This window comes from Centroberyx gerrardi, chromosome 24 (assembly GCF_048128805.1).
Source record: "Centroberyx gerrardi isolate f3 chromosome 24, fCenGer3.hap1.cur.20231027, whole genome shotgun sequence".
In the NCBI taxonomy this organism is placed as follows: Eukaryota; Metazoa; Chordata; class Actinopteri; order Beryciformes; family Berycidae; genus Centroberyx; species Centroberyx gerrardi.
The window spans coordinates 2,298,764-2,322,957 of record NC_136020.1 but is presented as its reverse complement, the minus strand read 5'-3'; the positions used below and the strand labels follow the sequence as shown (position 1 = coordinate 2,322,957).

The window sequence follows — 24,194 nt, the reverse complement described above, 5'->3', positions numbered from 1 at the left end:
TAATTTCTTCTTTGCCTCACTAAGTCCTATTATTATTTTACACAATAATAATGTTGTAATACAGACTTTTCCCAATACTTCCCATTTATACATTCTACATATAGCACATGTTGAAATTGTTGGTTTGCATATATTTATACAACCCAAGCTTTCTATAGTCTTGTTTGTACTTTATTTTTATGTTTATATTCTATTTCCCCCTACATTATGCTACTATTTGCTGCTGCAACGATGATCATAAAAGTTTCATTTAATCTTGTTTCTGTTCTTGTATTGTATCTTGTTTTGATAAACGGTGAGATGCTAGATTGGCAATGACAGTGGTCAGGATGAGTTCAATCGGCATCCTGACAGCACTTCTATCAAGTCTATTTCTGTAGTGCCGTTACGATTTCTGAACAGAAGAGGGCGCCAGATACGAAGAAACAGTGAAAACTGCATCCACAAAAGTAGTTGTACTGTAAGCTACGTTTCCCCACATTTCTCCATCTCCAAATGTGCTGAGCAGGTCGTAGAAATGGTAAGAGAGAAAACAGGAAAGACTTTCGTGGTTGAATAAGGGCAAAAACATTACCGAATGAGTGAATTAGAAAACCCCCTCTCCCTGACATTACTTTATATTTCCTATATGTGTTCTGTACAGGTGTGGATGGCTGCCTTGTCTGCCCAGCAGGCGGTGATGTGAAGCTCAGCTCCTATCCGTTTCAATGTGGATTTTGGGAGGTAAGAGAAAGCCAACAAGTTGTCAACTGAAAAGTAGTTATGAATTCTAGTTACTTGTGTGCTTTAAATAACACCACTGGTTTGTATAACTTCATCAATATAGGCTACAGGCCTTCACTAAATCGAGTCAAATGTATTGAGATAACACTTCAAAAAAAAGTTCATTACAACATACATGTCAGAGGGAGGAAAAGTAACTCAATAAAATCAACCCAATACGAGAAGGTAATTAAGAAAAACAAGAAAATACAAAACTATTTTTTAAAAACAAGTGAAAGCTATCTTAACGCAAATTACATGCTAATGTAATCAAATCAAATTAGCTAAAACCGCTCAGTTCCACGACAATTTCACGACGTTACTGCTAACATATCCTCAACAAAGGATTAAGCCCGTTTACAATGAAGAAATCCAACAAACAATATGCACAGCCTATCTAAACAACACACAAGCAATTTAAATGATAGAGAAATTTGAAATGGGAAAATCAATCTTCCAATTCAATTGCAATGAAAACTAGCATCAGCAGGAGCATCAGCTGGCCAATAAAAGTTACTACCACAGGCATTTCAGACAGTTCACCGAATGAAAATACTCCAGGCTCTTAGACATATCAGCACATGGAGATGTGTGGGTGTAGGCTTGTGCATGCATCTGAGTGTCCATCAATATATCTTTGTCAAATTAATTGTGATACCTTGGCATAGCTACTGTAAACGAATGAAGCCACGGTGGAGACGACTGGTAGCCTTTATCTCACATAGGTATTGCTAGTGTTTTTAAAAGACTACATTTCCCATAAACCCTGATTCCTCATGTCCTCCCTCCCCCTGCCTGGCATCTTTGGCTTTACTGAAGAGGATAAACAAGTTGGAAGTGATTTTTTTGTCTTTCACTCCTTCCACCATCTACTTTTGCCAGAAACTCTGGAAGCTTTAGCTCTGTTGCTGCTGGAAGAACAGCAGCAAAGCAATTCCCTTTGTGCCGTAAAGCAATCCAGCACATTTCCCGCCAAATCCGACCTGGTGGCGCACAAATGTAAAGTGCAATGTGGCTGTAGAGGCTGCCACCCTTCTCACCAGTGGTCTCATAATTATACTGATGTCTCAAAATTAATGTGGGAATGATTTATTTCCGTTAAACGGATACACGATAGCACCTTTAAAGGGAATAAAAACACATTTGTGCAAACCCTGTATAAATACTTGAATCTTTCACATATTGTCTTTTGTCATTGTTATATAGTATAGTATGTTGACCTTTTTTTTAATCATTTTTAGAATTCTCTACCTGTTATTATAATGCACACATCTCACAGTCTTTCTCAATAAGTTATGCTTCTACTGACGATAATGTTGCTGTTTTACATCCTATAAAACTGGATTCCAGAATTTTCATTCATACATTTCTACTACACTTTATCAATTTATTCTATTCTTATTCATATCCTATTCTTCTTTGCTGTATCCTATTATTATTTGCTGCCACAACAGCCCAGTTTCCCCACTGGGGGACATAACATTTAATCTAATCTAATCTAGTCTAGTCTAGTCTAGTCTAGTCTAATCAGTCGAATCTAATAATTCAATATCTGCAAATTATAGAGGATCCAGTCTGTCAAGGTATTAATATTTTGTCAATTTAAGTTATACTATCCCTGTAAAAAATACAATATTTGTCTGTCCGTTTTTTTTTCTGTTTTTTTTTTCTTTTTTACAAATGGTGGATATCACATTTTATAATGAGACTCCTCATTTTCTCAACAGTAATGGTGAAGACTTTCAGGCAGAGAGTAGAGTAGAATACAATACCAGTTAATTTGAAACAGGAGCTGGTAAAATTATATGCCTATTTTAGCTTTTGATGAGCAGGAGGTAGATATGTAGGAACATTCATTTGGTGGACAGGTAAAACTTTGTCTCTCTTATAGTCTTGTCTTATGTATTTTCTCTGTTCAGTCCAGGAACCAAGATATTTATGTTTGGTAAAAAACATTTCGACACTATTGCTTGCTTTTGTCTGCATCTATATGACTCTTTTTCCAAAAAGAATCTCTCATCATTTACAGTTATCAATGAAAAGATTCCGAATATAAAAGCGGACTGTAGACTAGGCTTGGGCTGATATGCGATAATATCGAATATCGTGATATTTTCCGCAATATCGAATATAGTGTCATAGTGTCCCGGCTGCATCACAATTGTGCAAACCTTTAAACTATAACTTTTAAAACCTATAATCTCCTAGTAGTAGGATAGTAAAAAAAATAATAATAATCATCGTTGTAGTGAAACATTTTTAAACTGGGATCCCTTTTCCACAGTTATCCTGGAAATGGCAGGAATGAGCAAATGACACCAAATGGCCGTTGTTTTTGCTTGAATTGTAAGATCAAATTTCTAGGCTATTAATAATAATTAGAAATTTGATCTTATTTAGAAGAAATAAAATACACCAAAAAAACAGGGGAAAAAAACGGCCAAGCCTACAATAGAGTGTGAGCGGTGGGTGGAGGCGACAACATAGCACCATCAAGCCTGCAGCACCATGGACAGCACCCTCCCTCTGCCCCACAGCAGCACCATGGACAGAGTTACTGGGAGCAAGAGCTGCTTGGCTGTGTGGGAGCCCAACTGATGAGCAGCTACCCCCACTCTAACACACCTGAAGCCACTTCAGCTAATGGCTGCTGCTCCTTAAACCCTGCTTGGACGAGCCATTATTTGGTGGGTTTAGGGCTGGAGTGACCTCTCTGCTCTCTGTCCCGGAAAGCAGTCACCCGCCGACAGAATAAAGACTCACTCAGCCAAGAAGAAGAAGAAGAAGACTTTTTGTTCCCTGTTTTCAAGAATTGAGTTGTATCTTATGAGGCTGTGCAATGAAAGACCTTTTTTCTGTTTGAACCTTAATATTGTCTCTCGTCTCTAGCTCCACTTTCCCGCAGAGGGCCCCTCCCAGGGTTCTCGAAAGAGTTCCAAGGCAGCTGGTATTAGTTGACTGTGTGTGTGTTGAAAAATAAAAGTCCTCCACGGAGGGGAAATATTGCTTTACGTTGTCAAATAGAGCTGATGACTCCCCATCTGTAGGCTGGAGTCCTTGACAGGTGGATAACAGCAGTGCTCATAAATTATGTAGGTGTAGTCTCTACGTAATGGTCAAAGTGTAGCGCAAAACAGTCAATGCATGTTGAAGTAAAGCACCAAAGCTGAGATCTACTGTGATGTTTACAGAGAAACACCCGATTACGTGAGATAAATTTAATTTAAAGCACCAAGGTTCTCAGAGACACTGATTTAGCTTGTGAAATTTGAAAACTAGTGTGTGCAACTAAGTGAGGGAAAATGCATTTTGGGATTTTTTGATCTAAAACAGTGGTTCTCAACCATGTGAGTCTGCAGATTTTCACTGCAACTGATTAACACACTTTCAACCAGAGAGTAGGAACTAATCATTGCTATCCTCAGCTGCTGTAGTGTTTGATTGGAGTCCTTCTAGGGTTAGGATATAATTTGGCATATTGCGATCTTGGAATTATAGGTTTGTGTTTTTTTATGTTTTTCATTTATTCATGATCTTTGAATGTTACTTTATGCTTATGTGGTGTTACAGTACATCTAGGAAAAAGAACATTTTGGGGTAAAATATTTCAAAAGACCAGCCGGTGTGTTGAATCTTTGAAGCTCCATATCTCAGAACTACACTCCACCCAGATAAAACATCATAATTCCAAGATCACAATATGATGAGCCAGAGGACTACTGGAGGAAGATGTCAGTCTAGGCTGCAGGTTTTCATTCCGACCAAACACTACAGCAGCTGATTTCACACTTCTTTCAACTAGACAGGAGGGACTAACCAGTGAAGTCAGCTGCTGTAGTGTTTGGTTGGACTGAAAACCTGCAGACTCTTGGGTCACAATGGCTCATGATTGAAAACCACTGATCCAGGCTACTGAGCCTTGATAGGTCAGAATATGGCTCATACTCTGTTGTCATGCCTCTCTTCCTCCTGTCCACCCTCGCTGTGAAAAAGGAATGAATAACATATGAGTTGACAAGGAAAGTAGCAGCTGCTGCTATAGAGCTGTTTCTGTTACGTTTTATTTTACTATTTTACTTTATTTTACTTTGAGGTCACAAAGGTAGAGGTTAGATTCCATGTGAAGTCCAAACCTTAGTGGGGTCGTTGGGCTGTATATAATAATGTATGTGAAAACATAACGACATACATACTCTGTAAGGGATGCATTGTGTTGTCTTGAAGCATCAGTGTATCAATGTACCATCACAGAATGTGTCTCTAGTCCATTTAGTTGGTGACAATTTAGTCGCCTTCACATTTAGGTTTCCAGATACTTTCTTTTATTTCCTGTGTTAATCAGGTATCTCTTCGAGTAGAGTGTACTTAAACATTAACCTCAAGATTAGATGTACAATAATGTTTAACTTTGGCTCCCTATAACTTTGCTATAGGGAACCAAGTACTAGTAAAGTGGTAGTTGTATTAGTAGTAGGCTAGTAGTAGTAATAGGAGGAGGAGTAGCAGCAATAGTAGTGGTAGTAGTAGTTGTGCTAGTAGTAGTTTTATAGTAGTAATAAACAATAGTAGTAGTAGTAGTATAATAGTAGTAGTAGTAGTAGTGACAGAAGTAGTAGCCTATAGGCCTATAGTAGTAGTAGCTACTAGACTAGTGGCAGTAGTAGCCTAGTAGTAGATGCAGTAGCAGCAGAAGCAGTACTACCAGTAAGATAGTAATAGTAATATTAGTACTACTAGTAGTAGTAGTAATAATAGCAATATTAGTACTAGTAGTGGTAGTAATAGTAATATTAGTACTACTAGTAGTAGTAGAAGTAATATATAAGTAGCAACAGTGACAGTAGCAGAAGTAGGTATAGAAGTATTAGTAATTGAGGCAGTAGTAGTAGCACTTGTAGTAGTATCGCTGTACTACTACTAGGCTACTAGTAGTAAGCTAGTTGTTTATTGAAAATAATATCATCCATATGAGCTCTATATCCTGTAATCCTACCAGCGATCCTACAGACAGAATCGTGTTCATTGGTCCATCAGCAGGCCGCTCTGTAGCAGCTGCCGTCATCCCGTCACACCTGCTGGGGCTGCTGAGACTCTGCTGGATGATTTCACTATTCAACTACGTTAGCTGATGGACGGTCTGCAGTCTGGGCTCTATTTGGATAACAGGTAAACTAAAATACCCTTTAAACTCACACCATTAGGCTTCAGGATAAGGGCGGTGAGCGGAAGGTTTGGTTTGCCTATATAAGGAGAGCATGATATTTCATTTCTAAATAGGCTATGGCGAAGTGTAATTCCACGATTCTGTCTAGTTGTTTCTACAGCATTCACTGCCCCCTTTGTCCATCATGCATTTTGGTGGGTGGGTTTTGAAGTCAGGGTGATTGTGGGTAGAATATGGGATACGCCATTGTGTTTTTTTCGGGTTGACTATAAACCTCACGACTCTGCTGATCGGGTTTGTGCATGTTGGTGTCGCCCTGCTCAGACAGATGGATGCTGAGGATCCATGGATGAGATGAGATAAGCGTCCTCTCCCCGTCGAGCTGCTGCAGCGCCGCACACACAGGAGCGACGTCGGGACTCCGCAGCCTCAACACAGGGATTTCGGAATTTCGGTTTACATTTTACTATTTGAGCTGTGCTACCGCCGAGGTTTCGCTTCCATTTGCACATCATCGCTTCGATAATGCTACCGATACTGGCGTCCAGAGGTGATGTGAGCTGAACGAGCGGAAGCCGCAGAGGAGCTGTCCGTCTGTTGAGGTGCTGATGCGGCTGTGACAGAAGCGAGCATGGCTGCCGGGAAGTTACTGCTGTACGCCGGTCTCTCTCTTTCTCTCTGCGCCCTGGGTATGCTGGCAGTGGCTATCTGCTCCGACCACTGGTACGAAACGGACGCCCGGAGGTACAGGGAGCGATGCCGAAGCTTTTCCACCCGCCGTAAGGACCCGGGCTTCATCTATATCCCCAACAACAGCCTGCCGCTGCGGGCCAGCCGGAGCAGCCTGCCCCGCTGGGAGGAGAAGCTGCTGCTGGCCCGGAACCGGCGGCAGCTCTTCGCCATGAGCGCCGCGGACGAGTGCAGCAGGCAGTACAATTCCACCAACATGGGACTGTGGAGCAAATGCCATCGACTAGGCTTCGACCAAGACATAGAAGACCTCATCCGGAAAGGTAAGAACGAAATAGCAACTCGCAACAAAACCCCGGGCCGAATGAAAGTTGTCTGTAGCTCCGTCCAAAACATACAGTGGTATCTAGACATTTGTCATTTTTAATGGGAAAAAGAATGCGCCTGCTTTGTGTTAATTGCTCATTTGCCCTTTGGTCACACTATTAGGATCGAGCTACATTTTTTCTAGGGTAACAGCCTCTCAAAACGTCATTAGGGGTTGCTGTCTCAGTGTTTCAGTGGTTATAGATGGCCTGTAGCAGCAGGCTGCTTGTTGTCATGCTATTTTGCAGAAGAGGGAAGCATGTGAATCTGATGCTGAATAGGAAATGCATGCATGCTTTCCTGTTCTCAGGTCTGATTAAAGCCTACCTCCCTTTTAGTTAAGTGGTGCTAAATAATGACATAATCATTTCAGGCTCTGTGGGCTTGCCAACTCAACCACACAATACAGCATGAGACAGAGAGAGGTGGGGGGCACTCACATCCCCTTCTTTATAGTCCCATAACTTTCCACATAATATAGAGTTAATGCCGGTTAGGTTCCTTCTACAAATGTCCATGGCTATTTTCAAACAGAAGGCCTGCATTCATTCATGACTCATGGACTCCGTCATTTCCTCAAGAGGGAATCTAGTTGATCAAGGGTGTAGGTTTCAGTTCAGCACTCTGGATCAAAGTTGCATTTTAGTAGACTAAATGCAACTTTTCTCTCATTTGAAACAATTGAAACAAAAGATATAAATTTACATGAGAAAAGTCTGCAGGTATACGAGAGAGTGAACTGTTGGTCAATGTGAAATGCAGCAGAAGATTGTAAAACTGAACCCTGATCTGAAGCGCAAAAGTTAATCGAATTATGAAACATGGCAAGCCTCATTTGCAGTTGAAATGCCTTTAAATTCATTAAAAGGAGACTCAAAGTACTAGGAGAAAGACATTTCTTTTAAAGGGGAAGAGGTGTTTGTGTTTGTTACCAAAGCCAATCACAAAATCTGCTTCAGTAAATCTAAACTGTGCTTCTAAAAACACAGAGTGTGTGGGGGGGGGGGATGAATTAATCCTCCTGATATTTAGGGGGTCATGATCCTGCTACACAGGCCGCCTGTGTGTTAAACAGAGAAAGGAGGCGGCGGTTTCTGATGAAAGTTACTGGTCCGAGTCCAAGCTGGAAGAGGACAGGGTGTGTGTACACTCTATCTCTCGCTCTCTCACTCTCCGTGTGTGTGTGTGTGTGTGTGTGTGTGCTGCAGCTGTGCCTTCCTTTGAGGATGCCTCAATGGCCTTGATGGCCCACCATCTGCAGTAATGGGCAGCCCACAGTCAGTGTGCTCAGTGATCAGATGAATGCCCCCATAGTGGAAGGCTGATCTATTCCAAGGCCTTCAGCTACATCATGATGCAAAAGTAGCGGTGCGGTTTGCCGTAGTGATGCGTCCAACAATAATTTAACATCGATGGGTCAATCAGGATGGCCACCCTGAGCCATGGAGGTTAATGCTGTATTTATCTCAGTGTACACATATTGAAATTCTGATCCACTCACAGCGCTTGGGTAACATTCAGCATGATGCACCAGCCAACTGCAACCACACAAAAATCTCCATATAATAATATAATAAGAAGAAGAATAAACTTTATTTACATAGCACTCCATCTAAAAGCAGCGTTTACAAAGTGCTTTACAGAAAGGCGTAAAAAAAAAAAAGAATAGTAAAAAACCTTAAAAACAAGAAAGAGAAAACATGAAAAATAAGAAAACAAGGAGAACTTGAAGGCACTCGGAGAGCGCAAATGCTGAACAATCCTCCAACTTGCTGTGACGCCTAAAGACACCATTCCTGTCACTTCAGTTTTAAGTTAAATTGATTTCATAATCCTGAAAACATACCCTTTGAATTTGGAATCAAGTCTCTACCTCCTTTAGTTTCATAGTTATGGCTAAAAAACTTAAGCTAACCATTCAATGGTGGAAATTCCAGATGTGGATCACCAACAAAATCTAATCGACTGCTGCTTGACCCAAGGCCAATCTGTCCACCAGATTTCATGGAAATCCGTTCATAAGTTTTTTGAGTCATACTGCAGACAGACAGACAGACAGCCAGATGAAGACAGACAGCAAACGGAACAAAAACAAACTCCTTGGCAGAGACAATAAATGGATGAAATCAGATTAAAGAAAACATAAGAAACTAGAAGGGCACTCGGAGAGCGCAGCCCTCCACCAAGGTTCGTGCTATTATTGCTTGTTCGTGAGTCGGATCCGGATCTGCTCCAAAATTTAATGGGTTCTTCCTTGGCCCATGCTACACCCTTCCACAAAGTTTCATGAAAATCGGGCCAGTAGTTTTTCCGTAATCCTGCTAACAGACAAGCAAACAGACAAACAAACAGACAAACAAACAAACGGCACTGAAAACATAACCTCCTTGGCGGAGGTAACAGCACAAGATTAAAAGTAAGCAGGATCAAAAACGAAAGAAAGTCTGTAAAAGTCAGTTTTTAAGAAGTGATTTTAAAAGATGATACTAACTTGGCACGCCTCAGGCAGCTCATTCCACAGTCTATACCCACTGATTGCAAAAACACAATCACCATACAGTCCAATGCCGAGCAATAAAGGTATAATATCACACTAAACCACATCGACTTACAGCCAGGCAGATCCAGACCCTTACAAAACCCGATAAAAGGAATGTAAATTTCAATGCTGTTTGAATCATCACAAGCAACTGGATCGTCATTCATCCTATCCTACTGTCACAATGGAGAATATTCAGACTCTGCATGTTACATTCCCTTTCCTTGATAAACCAATCACTTATGCCGTATTCACATAATATCGGAAGAAGCTGAAAAACAGGATGACATTTCGTTGCTACAACTTGGAAGCATTCACATGTTTAAAACTTGTAGGAACGCACACATCCAAAACCATGTTTATCTTTGGATTTAAAGTCAAACATAAAGCAGATATTGCTTTTCGTAAGTAGGGTTGATTCTTGATTCTAGTGTGAATATACCTGATAATTTTGACTTTTAATACCTTGGACCGCTGACATCAACGGATTCCTTAGTATGTTTACCACCTGTGTTGACACACTTCCACAATTTACAACTCCAGGTGGGAGATATCGGAGCTCGCAAAAAATTCCCACATGTCCTACTTGTTATTATCATTAGGAGGCAGACGTGAATGTTTTTTCCCAGTCAGCAACTCGTATTTACGGTAAATCCATTATGACATGAACATGGCATTATGTACATCTTTCCAGGCATAGCATAGTGACTTCCTGTGTATTTGAACTCTCTATTGTCTTTTGTCTGAGTGCATTTATGTAGAGCCTAACTGATCCAATACTAATAGAAATACATAAATGAGTGTTTATTGATTTGTCTTTGATAATGACTTTGTTGTGGCAACATGAAAAATGGCCATTTCCTGACATGAATCAATTAAATTTAGCCTTCAGTGACAAATTATGATAAGAAGGAGCTCTGGGTCTTGTTTCCTGTTAATAGCGCTATGTGCATGGTATGTGTGACACTCCTGTAAAATGCACTGTACATTTTTTGAGCAGCTTAACTCAACCTTTGTAATTTATTCTTGAAATAATTCAAATGTTCCAGGGATCTTGGGAGGTCAAACGGCAGAGAAAATCACCGTAAAGCCTTTCCTCCACCTAGTGTTTCACTTCTATTCCAATTTAATCTCAGGAGGCAACTGAAGAAACACAGATCCTGTGCGTCGTCTGTGAACTATTTCTATATCTACATCCACAAACTGAAGCAGAGTGGCCTGGCGCTCCTGTTTCATATTAGTCCACATTCTCCTGTCTGCTGCTATGATAGATGAAGCTTGTGAAACTATGGGATATATTCATGGATATCTACTCTGCGTCTTGAGAATCTCTTGTAGAGCGTAAAAGCGCAACCAGGCCCTGATGAGTCATTTCCTTTACATTTGACTAAACTAATCCTATTTTTTGTATAAATAACCCTTGCAATTGTTTTTCTTTGTCAGATATAAATCATAACCCACAAGCATATCTATGGACAGGAACCCTATAGTGATTCAGCTCCTTTTTCCTATTTGTTATTCATCACATTCCTATTTAACTTTGAAATTTGAGGCAAATCTGAAACGATAATCTCTGCGCCCTCGTCTATTTGTCTGGCATGTGTACTGTATAATGATGCTCCAGCTGTTAGTGTTTGACCAGATCAGCAACATGCATTCATCTACATTCTCCAAGGCATCTTCCATAACCACAAGCTGCATCATTATGTAGATTTATGGAAGCAGGAGAGTGAGAAAGAGAGGCAGCCACGGTAACGACCGGTCAACGCAAAACGTTCTACTTTTCCCATCATTTTCAGGAGTTTGCCAGTTAAGAGGATGTGCACAGTCTGAGTGTGTGTTTGCAGCTATGGGGTGGGTGTGTGTGTGTGGGGTGGGGGGTGGGGGGGTGATATCCGGACAGTTGGCATATGTTTGCTTGGTTTCTGCTGACGTGACTGGGCATGGTATCTGGCCTCCCCCTGTAGGAGCAGCTCACTCTCTCTCATCCTGTCTGTCGCAAAGAAAACCTCCTGGAGAGAGAGAGAGAGAGAGAGAAAGAGAGATGAACGAGAGAGAAAGCGAAAGATAAAACGGCAATAGAGAGACACAGGAAACACCGAGCTACAAAGTGGTTTGGGACAGAGGATAAGAAGAAAGAAAGGGAAAGAGACAGAGGGGAAAGCCAAGTAGGGATCGGTGGGGAAACGGAGAGGAGAGAGGGTGGATGGCAGCAGAGACGGGGGATGTTGGAGAAGAGAGGATTACATATAGAGGAGCGTGGGGGGGCGAGGCCTCCTCATCTGAGGCCATCTGTCGTCGCTCTCCGAGGAGAAGGCCTTTCAGGTCCTGATCAAGACATTCACAGCCCGGTCCAATCAGACGGAGCAGGGAGAGTTCTCCGATTGGATTACCACGCTCCCCGGGGACCCCATATCTGCACTGGGGAGGGATAAATTAGACACTATGGGAGGCTAAAGGTGCCTCACAAGTCCCCCTGCCAATGAGACCCCTGGTGAGGCTGCTAATCTAATAGACATTCGCAAGTGGGTGGTGGGCAGGCTGGGTCGGCTCATTTCAACTCTGGTTTGACTTGGCTGGTAGATGATTATTTGGGGGAAGTTAGCTGGAACCAGAACCAGATAGTTTGCCTTGGGGTTTTAATTCAAATTTTGTTATTTTTTTGTGTTTTATACCACCACAATAATAATACCAGTAACACCACCACAGATTTTTTAATCATTCCACCTCCGCCCCTCCCATCATGTAAACCCTGTAACTTCACAGCTTTCAGAGTGACAGCACGGTACAGTGGTGAAAACCCTGTGTGTACCGTGTGGCTGCATTTATTCATTTGGAAGAATCTAGAGATTGTGAAGCTCAGGATTACAAGCAAAGCATTTCACAGTGGATTGCTTCATCAACTACACCCAGTATCCTTTCTCTTTCCATGTTTGAAAAGAGAAGACTTTAAGCAAGACTCTATCGAAAATGCTGATTCCTTGTGACTTTAAGTCTGTGGAAGTTGTAGCCATATCTAAATCTGTATTCATCATGTAAGCTTATTCCATTGCAAACTATAATCTGTACAAGGCCTAGTCCTTCACTTCTCATGCCAGTGTGTGAGGCGGTTTATTGTGGCCACAGTAGTAGATACAGGGCTACTCTCTTCTTGGAAACAGTTAAATTATTCATGTATATGTGCCCTCCCATGGCAGCACTCCTGGCTCATTAGTGCCCCTGTAGTCTGCAGCACAGCCGAGCAATCCTGACTGACTGTCTGCTAGCTGCTGCTACAGCTGCTCCACAATGCCAACACATTGGGAAAAATGGAATCCAGATACAGTAAACGCACACAAGAAATCGAAGGGCATTTTGAATCAGAAGCATTGACTTTTGGCCAAGCAGGAGCAGTGAGTTCAGTTTTTTGCTCCCAACTTGGAGGGAGTCCATTTCATAGAGATTGCACCACTGCTTTGTCACCCCGCCATTTTTCTGCCAAAATGTCATGTATTGGATGAGAAAACCGTTTTTCCCTCTGAAAGTTTTTGCTTATGCAGGCAGTTGTGTGTATTCAGCTGCTCTCCCATATTGGACAGGGCCACATTGATTATGGGACGTCATACTGTCTTGATGATTGTATTTCTCCGGCCCATTCCTGGATCCAAAAGATCAGGCACTGTAGAGATAGATCAGCATCTCTGATCAATACGCAGCGGCGGCGGCATTTTCCCATCATGCACAGTTGAAATTATGCTAATGCGGCCATAACTACTCCACGGATGGTTTGCTATTGATTGGACTGTCGGCATAGCACACAGCTGAGACATCAGAATGAACACCAGCTATGTAGAACACAATTCCTATTCTGTACCACTGCAGCATTGCCAAATGTGAACTGTGAACTTCTGCGGGCAAAATTTAATTTATGGTTGAATTAAAATGTGTTAACTGTCTTTAACTTGTGCTATGTATGTAAGTGGTTTTCCATTTTTTACAGAAAATAATGATGCATAATAACAGAAGAAGGCCTAGCCTGTGTTATAACAATGCATGTGGATTAGTTTATATGTTATTTTAATGTCTTTACTATATTAAAGTGGAATTAAAGGATAAGCGACCAATGAATTGCAACGACATCGATAGGTCTCTGGCACAGCCTGTCAGCTCACTCATCCCCACTGAAGCTTATTTAGAATAGAACAGAATACCCATATAAAACTCATATAAAAGTGCATCCGCCGTTGGTTTCTCTGCACATATTCATATTCATTTTCACTCCAGCAAAGAACCGCCCTGTGCGTATGGCTGCACATGAAGTCATTAAGCCTTTTCTGGGTCGTAGTAGAATGCAGATAGATTTTGACACGTCAGAGTGGTGAGAATAATCGTTCTACTGTCGCTGTTGTCATCGGCACTGTTCTTGATACAGTTTCAGAAGTTTGTGCACTTGTGATAGTAATGCTTTCGCCACAGAAACTGTATTCATGGCGTCACTGATGGCCCTTACTGTAGTGCAGACCTAACGTTGTTTCATGCTGCCTAGTTAGCTATGCACACAGTTTTTGTTATCCCACAGTTAGATTTTTTTGTCTGACAGGTGGCTTTCAAATTGATGGGCACACACTTAAAGAAAAAAAAGTAATTTGCCTTGTTAGGCTACTGGTATGTGTAATGTAATAAAATGGAAATAGGATGGATATCATTATTAGATATTGTACTGAAATATATTATCACTTGTAGGCATTAACCCATTGCTTTTTAATAGGTTTTATAGTTCTCTATTTTTAAAGATTTTCCCCTCAAATATTCCTGCTAAGCCAAAAGTACAACAACAATGTAGACTAAGCCAGGTAATTAGAACAGAAATCCAAGTTTTTAAATTTTTAGATTTTTTTGAAAGCCAGAAATTCCACCATCTGGCCAAGTAATCGTTGAGTCATTGGTAATGATCAACAACTGTACCCCCCACACACACATATTGTGGACATTTTGTGCCGCAGTAAAAAGCTTGCTTATGGCACCTTTAAAGAAATCTTAAAACATGCATACCATAACAGCGACTTAAAATGCAGAGGTCAAATTTGATTTATGTTTGATTTTACTCAGTGCCCATCTCAAAAGGCCAGAGCCAGAGAAAAGCTCTGGCTGGGAGTCTTACTCATCATGAAGTCAGCCTGACTACTATAACCACAGGCAGAATAGATGTAGAGAGAGAGAGTCGGAGAGAGAGAGAGGAAGAAGCATGATGTGGTTTGTTTCCCACAGCCACGCAGCAGGCATCAATGTTTCATGACCTCATGCTGTAGCGCTGAGCCTCTTCCTCTCTCTCCCCAGACTGGCCATGGAAATATGGAGGTGGGAGGAGGGGGTATGTGGGGGGGGGGGGGGGGGAGCAGAGACGAGTGGAGGTGGACAGCGTTACAAAGAGCATGTAAAGTCTCAGGAGAGGCAGCGTTTAGCAGATGTATGTGCACACTTGCACGCACACACAGTCATGCAATGCTAAAATAGATTTAGTGATACTGTATACAGGGCATGGAGAGCATAAAGTACATGATACATACAACACAAATAGTGCATTTTTTCTGTGATATTGTCTCTTGACAAATGCAATCCACATAGACCAGGGCCGGATTAACCAACCTGGGGGCCCCAGGGCACACACGCTCTATTGAGCCCCCCTCCTCCCAGTACATGCCCACACACCGTAACTCAAGATACTAGCCCATTTACAAACAATACAAATGTAAACCTTTTACAGGTTCAAAGTACATCTGAAACTCATTTTTAGCTATTACAAACTGCCACTTCTTGTATCTTGAGCTTGCTCATTTAATTTGAAAGTGATGACATTTCTCCAACCCCAAGGCAAGCCTGAGTTTTAGGTGGTGGGGCTACTTGAAAATGTTAAATGTTGAAATTTATTGAAAAGGTTTGATTATGTCTGCACAGAGACCCACTGCCCCACCAGTATATAATTAGTGCTCTGTATCTTAGTTGGATGATATTCAATAGAAATTGTGTTTAGGGCCCCTATGTCAATAGAGGCCATGGCTTGGGCCCCGATAATCATTCTAAATTGTGGCCTACATCTAGGGGCCTCAGGCAGGTAAGTGTGTGTCAGGGTCCTGCCTGGCTGCACATTTCAATTGAAATTAGTGAGATGTTGCAAAATGCACTGAACACGGACACAGGACTGAACACGGACGCAGTTTTCTGTCCAATGACATGGACCAGGGTGTCTGCAAATTTCAAAATAAAAATAAGACTTTTTAAGACCTTTGTAATGCCAGTTAGAATTAAATATAAGACTAGTTTTGCCACTGAAGAGAAAAAAAGAAAAAAACAATAGACCTATGAGAATATAAGTTTGTGTAACTGGGCACACTAGAGAAACAACGCACCAAGACTGTATTTAACAATACTCAAGGGCATTTGAGGCCTTGAATTTAGAGAATCATACTCAAGATATTTTAAAGTGATATCCCATGACATTTTCGTATGAATAAATATGCGTTTTGCTACTCTCTATCACCGACTGATAGAACAGTGATTCAATATATAGCCTGTTCACGAAAGCTTTTATATTCGTTGTTCTAAACACCCGGTGTCTGGTGGGTCTTTCCTGGGAGAAATCCTCTGGCACATAGGAAGTGATGCGTTTTATGTTTCCGATTTGTTTGGAATAAACAGAAGAAGAACTGGGTAGTTAGTATGAGCAGCTATAGCCACCACGGTTGAACAGACAAGGAGAAGAGCGCCACCTACAGACACTTCCACAGAAAACCCAAGGAAACAGACGTCACAGTACTGGCCACACTGTTTGATTGATCTCTGGGAAGTTCAGTGCAAAAATGCCCACTTAGCACCTAAAAATAAAACAAAACTCCACAGCAATGAATGCCAAAGATGGGAACAAAATGAAAATCCATATGAGGACATATTGAGGACCTGCAGACACCATGATGCAATGCCCATAGGCATGAATGTATGGAATAGAGACCTGTCCAGGGTGTCTTCCTGCCTTCCACCCAATGCATGCTGGGATATGCTCCAACCCCCCAAGACTCTGAAAAGGAATAAGCTAGATGAAAATGAAAGAAAATGAATGAATGAAAATTATTTGCATAAGAATCCATCTTAATTACATTGGTCTGGAGAAATATCGAGCAAGCAGTGGATCGTGACATGCAGCATGTACTGCACACACAATCGCACAATCATACATATACACACATCTATTTAGCCTGTAATGCTCCACTCAGTACTTTATACCCACACTCCCCAGCAATGTCATGGAAGCGTGACATCTCCATGGAGACAGAGGTGTCCTGGACTTCTGATTGGCAGTCAGAGGTATTACAGAGATGAGTGGGTTGGAGCAGAAGGCACATATCTGACGCGTGCGTGTGTGAGTGTGTGGGGGGCATTACCCCCTCGGAATGAACTGTTACTCCAGTTGTTTCTGCCTCAAATGCATATATTGTATTTTTACTCTCACAGTTGAGTTTTACTGAAGAGCATTTTGTGATTGGCTTTGGTCACAGAATTATTTTCCCCTTTAAAAAAAATTGGAGCCTTTCCCCTTTAAAATGTTTTCATTGAGCTCACGTATTGCAAATATTATATATATGTAAATATCAGGGTTCAGTCTAACAATGTGTCACTGTATTTCACATTGACCAATAATTCTCCTCACTCTCTCATACCTGCAGACTTTTCTCATGTAAATTTGTATATTTTGTTTCAATCTTGCAAAGCCTTGCTCTGAAGAGCTTCCAATCTTTTCCATGCAGTCACTCAACACTGACCTTGACAGTGAGGTGGGCTGGTAAAAGAAGGGGGACTTTATCCTCTTATCTTCGTAAAACTGTGGACAATGATTATTTGTTGATTAACCATTTGCATAGTCACTGCAATTTCAGAGATGCCATTTAAGGTCAATGTCCATTACAAACCAAAATCAGAAATCGGCAAGTACAGTAAATGTGTGCAGAGACATAATGGCAAATAGCATAAAAGTGACACCCGGTACAGGACAACTGGGCCTTTAAAGGTGCGACCACAACTACAGTTTTTTTTCTTTGGTCTGAACCATAGTGCAAAAATGTTTTTGTATTTGGCTTGTTTAGGTTCACACTTCACACAGTTACAAGCCTACCAGGGCTTGTAAACAACAGTCACATGATTCACAAGTAGCTTGTTTATTGGACATTTTTTGCAACCTGTCATCCTGCCAGGTTAGAGATTTTGGCAACTTTAGCTAAGCATGATGGACCTGTCTGTCTATTCTTTCTGGTGTTCATACCAGTTAAGAACAGCTGAGTATGAGCATCAGTCCAGACTGTGGTTTGCCCTCACTTGACCCTTTATTATGCCGGGCTTTCCAAGCATGAGGAAATCAGATATCAACATCCGTCTCCTTATACCCATAAAAACTTGTGTTTTGGGATCACTTCCTGTAGCTGGTTCGGATTATGTTGTCACTCCTAATGAACCACACCACAGTTCTCTTGGAAGAGGACTGAGGACTCGCATTTTCAGGCTTCTTGGAGTTCCAATGGCATTGTTCTCACATGGCCAAACGAACCAGACTAAAGGATGAAACACTTCAGAGTCCAATTAAACCACTCAGCATGTTCACACCCATGCTGGGTGTGAACATGCCCTAACAGTCTAAAATAGCAGTACAGTACATACTGACACACAAGGACATAACATACAGTGCAAAGGGGAAATGCGATACATACGACAGACAGTAAGGCCTGAAATGTTGGTAAGATTCCCTAAAGCATTTGGGATGAAACCCATCTTTTATTACATGTGAATGGCCATTTCCATTCTTCAGAAGGCAGTCCTTTCCTGCTAGCACTCCTCCAGCCTCTTCTTCCTTTGGCCGTTTAATCAACGGCTCATCAAGAAAAGTGAGGCTGCTGTGGGCCTGGAGGAAGAGGTAGCATCAATCAGATCCTTATTCAGCCAGACCAATGACTAGCTACTTGTGAGGAGGGAGAGGAGATGAAGGGAGCTCTATGGCCACAGCTGCCTCCCCTAGAAGAAAGGGCTTTTTACCACTCAGGACTGGTGGACAATACAAGAATTATGTCCAATAAAGGGACTATTATTGTGCAAGTAGACGATCCGGACTCAGCAATAAGTGAAAGGCAGCAGTTATCTTAGCTTTGTGCTCTCTCTTTGCCCCATAATATAGTCTCACGCTTGTTAGAAATGAGAGATTGCCAATTTGCAACCGGCGATTTAAATTAGAAGCAGTGAGTGAGAGTGGCAGCGTGCCGTCATCATCTGCTGGGTAATGATGAAAAAACACCCAGCTCATCTCCCCCAGTTTGTGTTGTCATGGCAACGCGGGGACGACTGTTTGACAGATGTTATTTGGGCGGATTGAGTCGACAGCCGAGCTGAGACGAGGCAAGAGGGGAATCAGGACGAGTGTTTCTCTGAATGCCAGGAGGTTAGACAACAAAGCTTCCTGCTCCGGATGACGACAGGCGTGGAAAGAGAGATTGCATTCCCACGACGACGCCTTTTTCTGTTTCCAGCCGCACCTTTGCCTCTTGCTGGATATGTTTGCTTTGTATTTTGTCAGGGAGGAGAGGGGAGGGGGCTGCACACTGAGGACCAAAATGTCAGAATGAACATGATACAAAAAATGTTACAAGTCCAGATTCTGTTCAGCCTCATGATGCAAATCAGACTACTATTTAATAAATAGTTGATTTGAAAGTGATTTCAACGCTGCAATTCCCCAGTTGATCAGCTGCCTTCATCTCTTCTGTGGAGAATACAGTATTAGACTACTAGTTAATGCTAGCAACTGAACTGTTAGCAAACATAGCTTATTGCATATTACATACATAAATACAAACTATTCTTATACAACAATGTGATTTATATAAAAAGCCAGAGTATATGTTGTCTTACCAACTTAAAGAGTAACAAAACAACAAACCCAAATCTGTGTAAAGCCTGACATCTAAAGGTAAAAAGCATGCTACTGAAATTGCCATCTGCTATTGGCTGATCTGTGGTGTCACGTGATGTTACCTTCTATAGAGTACAACAGGTGCTGATTTTAATGTAAAAAAGGCGGTGGCACTGGAAAAAAAAAACAGTGTGAACACAGCCTTACATTGCATGTTTTCTAGTAGGAAGCCAGAATTTCTGACACTCTGAACACAGTACAAGTTATCACATAGTGTGATGTCATCAAAACTCATTTGCATTGAGAATTACAGGAGATTAAAATTCCAGCTAAAATCTAAAGATTTATAGTTTAAGTTACATGTTCACAATAATATAACTTTTACTCGTTCTAAACTGCTCAATAAAGAATAGAAAATTATTATGATATACTGTATATATATAGTTATTAATTATAGAAATTAGATCTAGACATTTTTACCATACCATGACAAAGTTTCATACAACCAAGCTATAAAGGAGTGAAGTGTCTCCTATGCAGTTCCTTAAGCTTTGAGAATCTGGCTTTTGAAAATCAAGATGCTGTGATAAAAACAACCGTCATCTAAAGTCCTACACCTAAACCAGTTTCCTAGGAACTCTAGTCAGTTAGATATGCAATCTGACCTGCACCCACATCATCTCGCTCTCTATTCATCTCACATCATTATGCATGTTGTGATTATGAACTCAGTGTGAATTAGCAGGTAAAAGGAGACAAGAGGGGGAAGAGAGGAACTGACGCCATGACGACAATGTGAGGAGACAAGCCGTTAAGTAGAATGAGACAAAGCCCTTTCCATGTTTAAATAGGGCCACCTGCCTGACCAGCACAAACACACACACACACACACACACACACACCCTTTTACAGTACTTCTGTCCAGATGCGGACCTTCCACTGACTGCATTCATTCCCCAACCCCTAACCCTAACATAAAACTAGAATGGTAAAATTTGCATGAAATATCACATAAAAATAATTTACTACTCTGAACTAGCAGGGACTACTTTATCTCTTTTCAGTAAGTAAAAGGTGGTGGGCGATGGGAGACTGTGTACAGATAAAAATAACCACAGTGGATGAAAACGTGGTTGCTCCCCTGAAAACGTTCCAAAAGTAAACCTGGTTACAGTACATCAACTATATTGAGTTAATGATATTTCATTTTTATAATTTATGAATGTACAGGCTATATAATAAAAACAAATGTTTTTTTTTACTACTAATGTTTTTTCTTCTTATTTTGGATAATGCTAGTTGCCTACAATCACTCAACATAGTTCTGCTAAAGTGTTAACACTGCTATCACTCAACAGAGCGTATGCTATGTTGAGTGTATTAGCATGTAGTTCCACACATGGAGTTCTCATCACTTAACAGCTAAGTTGGCCAATGGGACAGTCTCCCAAAAACTTGGTATATTCCTTCCCAAACCCAAGTCCTAATCCTAAACCTGCCCCTTTAAGAAGTGAGGACTGGCCAAAATCCTCACTTCAATGGTCTTTAACTCAAACTGGTTCACACAAGGATAATGTGAAGTACAAGTACAAGAACACACACACACGCCATGGCAGAATGCAGGCTTGGATGTACAGTAATCATGCCCTAATACAGCACACTGAACCACAAACAGACAGAAAACATACACATACTGTCGTCTACCCACATAGGGCAGGCACATTAAAGCCTAAAGTGCAGGGCTTGATTCATGTAGCCTCTGAGATGGTTTTAATTAGCAACCCTGACATGTGGCTGAGACTCAGCAGGTCACTGGAATGGCTTTGACATTTGAATGACGTCCATTTCTCTCTGAATAATTGGATGAGCCCTTGCCGCTGACAGGCTGAGATAGGTGTTGAGCTCCGGAAATCTGCCCCCTTCACCAGGACTTCCTCAATAGACACATAAAATACATGCAGACAGAGGCGTATGCACACACACACACACACACACGCCCACACAGGATTGACAATAACACTATTCCATGGCAGATAGTGAATGCCTGCTGCCTAGGTTTAGAACATGCTGCTTTGTTTCTCTTATCTTCTTGACTCTATTATTTGATTCTGCAATTGCTTTCACTCTTTTTTTTTCGCTTTCTTTTGCCAAAGACTGCGGTGTTTATTCAGGCGATTATAGATTCATAGACACAGACATGGTGTATCTCTTGAAACCATTGCAGTCTTGCAGTTTACTAAAACCAAAATAGAGCAGTAACGGTTCTGACAAACTGGTGAAAGTGGTGATGAAAGTCGGCCCATTGGTGAGAGTCTGGTGGTTAGGTAGTCAATTTGAAACTTCACCCGTGACCCAAAGCAGTTTGACAACATAGCAGGAGACACATTGAACCAGCTGGTGCACCATCTCCTCTGTAAAGCTGTCTTACAATACAGTTCGTCTACTTTACCACACAGTCAGTTTCTACTAGGGCTGTCAACGAATATTCTAAATTCGATTATATATTCGAATTGTAAAAAAAAACAGACATTCGATTGTGAAAATTAATATTCGATTGTAAAAAAAAAAAAAAAGCAGCACTACCGCGGCTGTCTGCCTTGTGAGTTCTCGCGTGAGCCTGGGCCGCTGCACTGAATGCACTGCATGACGGACAGAAGTCACACAACGTCACTTTCATTGATTGAAAATGAAATGTAGGTCAAGCTGAAACGAGCGAATAATTCAACAACAACCGTGTGGTAATGATGGCAGAGAGTTCACAACCCCCTCCGAGCAATCTAAAAGTTGTATCAAACTGTTTATTTAAACCAGTATGAATATTACCTAACCTGTATAAAAATTAGGCTATCGAATAACATATCAATTACGAATCATTCATTTGATCTCGCCCCGAGAGACAACGCGTTCTCAGTTCTCACTATAGCACCAACCATGGCGCAGAGAGAGAGAGAGAGAGGTCTACGGTCTTTAAATGAAGTTTTACGGTATAGGACATTATTTTATTTGTTTATTTTGTAATGTGTAGGTATGTAGATCTTTTAAAATACATGTTTATGTTGAAATAAATATACCTATACAAGTAGTTATGTCTCTCGTTGTATTGGTTTGCCCTCTTATGGACATAATGCGCAAAAATAGATATTCGAATGGTTCGAACCTATGTGTTTTTTTAGAAGGAATAATCGAACGTCATTTTTGACAGCCCTAGTTTCTACTGGACTTGGTTTATAAATTATGTCCATCATTGATGGTGATGCTCCAAGAAAATTTACTTGGATATTTACATTTTCTTGGATTGTATATGGGTTGAGATAATGTAGATTCGAAGGAGCAATGAGCCTGAAATTTCATAGAAAATGCCCTAAAGGAACCAAGTACTAGGGGAGCACAGGTCTGTCAGCTGGTAAAAAAAAAATGGACTGAAGAAATTAAAGTGAGGGACACATCCATCTGGTGCTGGACAAGACTCAAAGCAGGTCCATACAACAATTTTTCTCCACCAGTTTTTATTGTGGCAAACAGTTTGACCCAATGCTGCAAGAAAATTGGCAAGAGCAAGAATGTTTTGCAGATCCTACTTTGACCCCGTTTACACTTGGCATTAGCATGTGTCCTGGGTGATCGGTTTAGAATTGGCTAGCACAAGAAAACATAAAATCCAGGTGTAAACACACCCAACACCCATAGAGGATCCAATCATCCAAACCAGCTCTGAGACGCATTTGACCTTAGCAAAGTGTAAATGCAAATCCACATATAGGAACTAGATAAACAAATAGGAGACAGGAAGTTCAGATAGTAACAAACCGGCCAAAAATGGATTGTTAGGATACTGGTGGATGGGGAACAAGCCAGACGAGGCGTTTACTGCCAGTTTTAAAGCACGTAAATCTTACCAGAGGAAGAGATGTGTATGACAAACTACATTTTGGCAACAGAAAGAGGAATCTGATTTCAATGTGCATACCGGAAACACATTTTAATGGCAGGTGTCAATGTAGCTAAATCAAAATTTTCAGTAAAAATGGACTCAAATATATTCTGTCAGGTAATGACATTTCTTCAGGCAATGCTTTCAGTGAACATTTCAAGGAAAACGGTGACAGCCAGACACACTGCTTAAGCTTCAGCAGTCATATGACCAGTTTACAGAAATACAGCTTTACAGTTTACCAGCTTTTTTTCTTTATCATACAGATTCATAGTATACATCATGGTAAGTAGTATCAAACTGATATCAGTTGTATGAGGATAGGGTCTTTCAAGAATTAAAGCATAAATGAATGGTTTCCCGTAAACGTATGATTGATTTTTGTTTCTATTGGTGGTTGTTGGCCTCAGGATGGAGGTCATACTTTCATAGTTTACCCTCCTTTTTATTTACGACAGCATACAAGGCCAGAGCGTCATTTTTTTGTCTGTGTACGGCCTCCGAGACAAATCCTTGCAAGTGCACACAGAGAGCAGAGCTACAAAGATGCTCACATATTGCAATTTCCTGCCATCCTCCCCATTCCCTCACACACATATACACTCCTACTCATCCCCTTGCTCCCGAGTTTGTGTTTGAAGGTGTTGTGATTTGGATCTGTCGCTATCGTATATCAGCATATACACCAGAGGGCAAACGCCCCATTTTAAACTAGCGCCACTTCTCAAAGAGCCCCTTTGAATTCCCTCGTACGCATCCCCCCTTTTTACCTCCTCTTTCATGTTTTACATTTTCCTGTTGTGCCTGTGATACCATG

At 41.2% G+C, this 24,194-nt stretch overlaps 2 protein-coding genes across 2 annotated transcripts in view; one reads left to right on the top strand and one right to left on the bottom strand.

Annotated features, from left to right (window-relative positions):
• LOC139925776 (toll-like receptor 6) overlaps window positions 1–24,194 on the bottom strand; it is a 311,939-nt gene that overhangs the window by 162,275 nt on the left and 125,470 nt on the right. The gene's annotated exons all lie outside the window — the stretch shown is intronic.
• Window positions 6,558–24,194, top strand: part of tmem178bb (transmembrane protein 178Bb) — a 99,267-nt gene continuing 81,630 nt past the window's right edge. The window contains exon 1 of the mRNA XM_071917293.1: window positions 6,558–6,939. Within this exon, the coding sequence (XP_071773394.1) occupies window positions 6,558–6,939 (382 nt within the window). The remainder of the gene's footprint in view (window positions 6,940–24,194) is intronic.